Source organism: Dendrobates tinctorius, unplaced genomic scaffold (assembly GCF_039654945.1).
Source record: "Dendrobates tinctorius isolate UK_male_01 unplaced genomic scaffold, ASM3965494v1 ptg000039l, whole genome shotgun sequence".
NCBI classification, from domain to species: Eukaryota; Metazoa; Chordata; class Amphibia; order Anura; family Dendrobatidae; genus Dendrobates; species Dendrobates tinctorius.
Window position 1 is genome coordinate 22,623,735 of NW_027361707.1, and position 6,606 is coordinate 22,630,340.

At 44.8% G+C, this 6,606-nt stretch overlaps 1 protein-coding gene across 1 annotated transcript in view; it reads left to right on the top strand.

The window, feature by feature from the left end:
* Positions 1-6,342, top strand: part of TRMT44 (tRNA methyltransferase 44 homolog) — a 42,165-nt gene extending 35,823 nt beyond the window's left edge. Inside the window, exon 11 of the mRNA XM_073574558.1 lies at positions 5,838-6,342. Within this exon, the coding sequence (XP_073430659.1) occupies positions 5,838-6,070 (233 nt within the window). The 3' untranslated portion in view covers positions 6,071-6,342. The remainder of the gene's footprint in view (positions 1-5,837) is intronic.
* The last annotated feature ends 264 nt before the right edge of the window (positions 6,343-6,606 follow it).

The window sequence follows — 6,606 nt, forward strand, 5'->3', positions numbered from 1 at the left end:
AACCTCCCTAGATGTGGATGGAAAAGAAAAATTGACAAGAGATTTCAACGCAAGATTGTGCGGATGTTGGATAAAGAACCTCGACTAACATCCAAACAAGTTCAAGCTGCCCTGCAGTCCGAGGGTACAACAGTGTCAACCCGTACTATCCGTCGGCGTCTGAATGAAAAGGGACTGTATGGTAGGAGACCCAGGAAGACCCCACTTCTTAACCCGAGACATAAAAAAGCCAGGCTGGAGTTTTCCAAAACTTACCTGAAAAAGCCTAAAACGTTTTGGAAGAATGTTCTCTGGTCAGATGAGATAAAAGTAGAGCTTTTTGGGCAAAGGCATCAACATAGAGTTTACAGGAGGAAAAAAGAGGCATTCAAAGAAAAGAACACGGTCCCTACAGTCAAACATGGCGGAGGTTTCCTGATGTTTTGGGGTTGCTTTGCTGCCTCTGGCACTGGACTGCTTGACCGTGTGCATGGCATTATGAAGTCTGAAGACTACCAACAAATTTTGCAGCATAATGTAGGGCCCAGTGTGAGAAAGCTGGGTCTCCTTCAGAGGCCATGGGTCTTCCAGCAGGACAATGACCCAAAACACACTTCAAAAAGCACTAGAAAATGGTTTGAGAGAAAGCACTGGAGACTTCTAAGGTGGCCAGCAATGAGTCCAGACCTGAATCCCATAGAACACCTGTGGAGAGATCTAAAAATGGCAGTTTGGAGAAGGCACCCTTCTAATATCAGGGACCTGGAGCAGTTTGCCAAAGAAGAATGGTCTAAAATTCCAGCAGAGCATTGTAAGAAACTCATTGATGGTTACCGGAAGCGGTTGGTCGCAGTTATTTTGGCTAAAGGTTGTGCAACCAAGTATTAGGCTGAGGGTGCCAATACTTTTGTGTGGCCCATTTTTGGAGTTTTGTGTGAAATGATCAATGTTTTGCTTTTTGCTTCTCTTTTGTGTTTTTTCATTTAAGACAAATTAAATGAAGATAATAATACCAAAGAATTTGTGTTTGCAATCATTTTCAGGAAGAAACTGAGTATTATCTGACAGAAGAATAATAATAATAATAATAATCTTTATTTTTATATAGCGCTAACATATTCCGCAGCGCTTTACAGTTTTGCACACATTTTCATCACTGTCCCTGATGGGGCTCACAATCTAAATTCCCTATCAGTATTGTCTTTGGAGTGTGGGAGGAATCTCTCTGGATGTGGTCAGCAGAGGAAAATTTGTGAAAGCTTGCATCGTAGGATAACCTGGATGGTGGATAAGCAGCGCCAATAAAGTTCCAAAGAAATTCAAGATATCCTTCAGGCTCAGGATGCATCAGTGTCAGTGCAAACTATCCGTCACCATTTTAATGAAATGAAACACTATGGCACGAGACCCAGGTGGACCCAACTGCTGACACCAGAGACCTTAAAAAAAAAAAAAAAAAAAAGCTAGTCTACAGTTTGCCGAAATGTTTGTGAGTAAGCCAAAATCTTTCTGGGAAAGTGTCTTGTGGACAGATGTGACCAAGATACAGGTTTCTAGTAAAGCACTTACCTACAGCCAAATATGGTGGAGGTTCAAAGATGTTATGGGGTTCTTTTGCTGCCTCTGAGTGCCTTGACTATGTGCAAAGCATCTTGAAATCTGTAGATTAACAAAGGATTTTGGGTCGTAATGTAGTGCCCAGTGTCAGAAAGCTGGGTTTGCATCCTAGGTCACGGGTCTTCCAGCAGGATAATGATTGCAAACATAGTTCAAGAAGCCCCCAGAAACTAATGGAAGCAAAGCACTGAAGAGTTCTGAACTGGCCAGTAAGGAGTCCGGATCTATATTCTATTGATCCCCTGTGGAGAAATGTTAACCCCCTTAAAGGGAAACTGTCAGCAGGATTGTACACAGTAACCTAGAAGTGCAGAAGTTTGTTGTTTTTTTTTTAATTTTTTTATATTCAGCAAGTATTCATTGTGTAAACTAGGGGGCAGGTCAGTGAGATAGCAGTGACCTGTCAGCAGTCTGCATTATGATTACCTAATCAGAGCACTACATGTACCAGCCCGGCCTTAGGACACGAGAATCTCATTAACACAAAACTGAAAATAAAGATTAAGAAACAGCCACAGGACGGATTTCATCACCAGGTATCATTGTAATCAGTATAATGGCGCCGACCTGACACTGTGTAGGTTACTGTGCACAATCCTGCTGACAGGTTCCCTTTAACGACCTTGGAATTTTCTGTTTTAGAGTTTGTTTTTTGCTCCCCTTCTTCCCAGAGCCATAACTTTTTTTTTTTTATTCTTCAGTCAAAATGGCCATGTGAGGGCTTGTTGTTGTTGGTTGTTTTTTTTTTTTTTTTGTTTTTTTTATGAACATCACCCTTGATTTTACCATGTACTGTACTGGAAAACATGAAAAAAATTTCAAGTGCGGTGAAATTGCAAAACAAAACATGTCCAATGCCATAATTATTTTTCTTTTCCTTTTTTTTTTTTTTTTTTTTTTTTTTTTTTACCATGGTCAATAAATGCTAAACTGACCTGCCATTATGAGGATCCAGGTCATTACAAGTTTGCAGATTCCAAACATGTATACGGTAGGTTCTTGAAGTGGTGAAAAAAATTCCAAAGTTTGTATTAAAAAAAAACAAAAAAAAAAACCCATTTTCGAGACCCATAGAATCTCCATTTTTTAAAAAAGAAAAGAAAATTTGCGCCATTTTCGAGACCCTTGGCGTCTCCATTTTTCCTGATCTGTGGCTTTGTGAGGGCTTATTTTTTTGCACACCAAACAGACATTTTTAATGATATTTTGAGGCAGATACGATCTTTTGATCGCCCATTATTAGATTTTATTACAATGTTGCCGCGACCAAAAAAATCGTAATTCTTTTCTTTTTTTTATCGTTACGCCGTTTACCGATCGGATTGTTTTTATATTTTGATAGATCGCATATTTCTGAGCACAGAGATACCAAATGTGTATTTTTTTTATTGTTCTATTTTGACTGAGGTGAATGGGGAGTGATTTGATCAGATCAGCGGTCATGTGCCGGAAAAGATGTGGGCTCAGCGCCTGTGCCCACTTCCAAGGGGGATACATGACCTATGATGTACCTATAAGTCATAGGTCGTGAAGGGGTCCAAATTGCTGTTACTGCAAGAAGGCGCCTTCAAATATGAGACCAGGAGCAGTTTGCAAAAGAAGAGTGGTCCAAAATTCCAGTTAAGAAGTGTAAGAAGCTTGTTGATGATTATAGGAAGTGATTGATCAGTTATTTATTCCAAAAGGTGTGCAACCACATATTAAGTTGTGTGCCACAGTATGGTGGTCAACCCAACTCCCTCTCCCCCCACCCACCACAGTATGATGGCCACCCGAGCCCCACCACACAGTATGATGGCCACCCGAGCCCCACCACACAGTATGATGGCCACCCGAGCCCCACCACACAGTATGATGGCCACCCGAGCCCCACCACACAGTATGATGGCCACCCGAGCCCCACCACACAGTATGATGGCCACCCGAGCCCCACCACACAGTATGATGGCCACCCGAGCCCCACCACACAGTATGATGGCCACCCGAGCCCCACCACACAGTATGCTGGCCACCCGTGTCCCACCACACAGTATGCTGGCCACCCGTGTCCCACCACACAGTATGCTGGCCACCCGTGTCCCACCACACAGTATGCTGGCCACCCGTGTCCCACCACACAGTATGCTGGCCACCCGAGCCCCACAACACAGTATGCTGGCCACCCGAGCCCCACCACACAGTATGCTGGCCACCCGAGCCCCACCACACAGTATGATGGCCCCCCGAGCCCCACCACACAGTATGATGGCCCCCCGAGCCCCACCACACAGTATGCTGGCCACCCGAGCCCCACCACACAGTATGCTGGCCACCCGTGTCCCACCACACAGTATGCTGGCCACCCGTGTCCCACCACACAGTATGCTGGCCACCCGTGTCCCACCACACAGTATGCTGGCCACCCGAGCCCCACCACACAGTATGCTGGCCACCCGAGCCCCACCACACAGTATGCTGGCCACCCGAGCCCCACCACACAGTATGCTGGCCACCCGAGCCCCACCACACAGTATGCTGGCCACCCGAGCCCCACCACACAGTATGCTGGCCACCCGAGCCCCACCACACAGTATGCTGGCCACCCGAGCCCCACCACACAGTATGCTGGCCACCCGAGCCCCACCACACAGTGCTGGCCACCCGAGCCCCACCACACAGTATGCTGGCCACCCGAGTCCCTCATATAGTCTGGTGGTCCTTCCATATACTATTATAGTCACCATGGCCTACAAAAAGAAATATTTATATTCCCCTAATCCAGTCTCTTCATTCACCGCCCTGTCTTCTTCTATCCTGTTATGCAGTGGATGTAGGCAGCACGATGCTGTGACGTTATCTTGCAGACCGATGTCCCCTGTGTGGCACTGGCCTCCAGGAAACGGTTGGCTCCGTACTCCCCCCACAGCTCTAAACAGTACCAGCCCTGCCACTAGGCATTACAAAGTTATGAATCTTTGTAATATACTGCATTGCTTTATTTTGCTCGATTCTCTCCCAAACACCGTCCTGAAGTGCTGTTAGTAGCTGCACTGAACTGCTGCTCTGGCGACAGTCCGCACTCACACGATTTACAAACCCTCTCAATGTGTGAGCGTCTGTGCGCCCCGCCTCGTGATTAAACAGTGAGAGTGTTTGTAAATGATGTCTGACTGCGTGTGCTTGCTTGAGCTGCAGGTCAAAGCTGCTACTAAAGGAGTATGATCTAGGCAGATAAAATAGTACTTTCAACATGGTATTTGGCAATGAAGGTCATTGCAAAGATTCACATCTTTTCAAAAGATGATCAATAATTGAATTAAAAAAATAGTTACTATTTCACTATCTTTCTGTTCCTCATCACCTCCCCCCATACTCGTGCATGCTGAATGTTCTTGTGTTTTAGTCGGGAGAGCAAAACTAGCCTGTACCAGACAGACCTGGGGTGGTGGCTTATCTTCCATCAGCAGAAACCAGTCTGGTGCCTTCCTTTCCACCAACATCTCTTGTCTGAATACAGCCTGGACATTCTAATGATACACATTATCATTTATCCATCCATTTGCAAGCCTTTTTCTGTCCCTGCATATTGCTGGATTCTGAATGAGTTAGCAAAGAATCTGTCAGTGAGCTCCTTCTGAAAGGAGAGCATATAAATGTTACCTGTGTTTTTTTAAGGTTCTCTTAACTGAGTTGTCATCACAGACCACAAGAAAGTTGAGCTGAAAGATCATGTGGTCATAAGTCGGCTGAGAAGCGTTAAAGGGAGTTTGTCAGTATAGAATGACTGTTCAAACCAAGTCCAGATGCCAAACAGTTCAGAGCTGTCAATCGAAATAAAGGGGCAAAGACAGAGGGAAAACCAGTAGGTGGGATGGTGCTCTGAACTGTTTGGCTATGCCAAGGGTGCACTGAGCGTCTATGCTTGGTTTGAACAGTCATCCTCGGATGAAACTCCTTTTAAAAAAAAAAACAAAAGAGTTGCACACTGCTTTTTTCAAGTGATCTCACTGGCGGATTTTCGGTTAACTCATTCTGCAGCCAGCAATGTGCAGAGAAGAGTCTCTGTAGAAGCAACATGGTGCAACATTTTTTAATATAACCTAATTGCAAAAATTGCTTTTAACCCCAAATTTATAAATTTAGGAAAAATATCTACCCCTCAGGTGTCCATAACGCTTAAGATTATCATCTACTGAATCCTTTTCCTTGCTGAATGTTGGTCTCTGGGGGTGTTGATGACTTTTTTTTTTTTTTCCCCTCAGTGATGAATTCAATGGTTTCCATTCGAGATTGGACCCAAGAGACACAAACCGCTTCCGATAAGCGCAGGACAGAAGCCAAACGCAAACTCTCAGCCGACGCCTTAAAGACGCGACTCTGCTGGTTCTATATCAACCATCCCGATGGCTGCCCGCGTGCCGCCATCCATTGCCCTTACGCACATGGAACTGAAGAACTGCGGCCGTCTTGTTTACCCAAAAAACATAGACAATGACATTCCACCTTTTTAAATTCCACCATTTTTTTTTTTTTAATGAAATGTTCTGATCATTTGTCTATTGCTGTAATTTATTTTCTGTTTTTTACTTTTTGGTTTTTTTTTGCTTTTTTTTCTGTCGGAACTCAATAGAAGTGAATGAACTTGATTTTTTTTTTTTATCCATGCAAAGAGAAAAGGTCGCACTCATCGAGGCGAAAGTTTCACTGGTTTATTGACATATCATGAACATGTCAAGTCGGGGGAGTGACATAAGGAGTGCAAGGAAGGCTGACAACGGCCGTTTCGCGCTGCTTGAGCGCTTCAATGGACCCGTTGAAGCGCTCGAGCAGCGCGAAACGGCCGTTGTCAGCCTTCCTTGCACTCCTTATGTCACTCCCCCGACTTGACATGTTCATGATATGTCAATAAACCAGTGAAACTTTCGTCTCGATAAGTGCGACCTTTTCTCTTTGCATGGATTCCCAGGATTGACTGTTTCCAGGTCTGGCACCCGAGATTCCCAGCTGTTGGGCTTCTGCATGCAGCACATC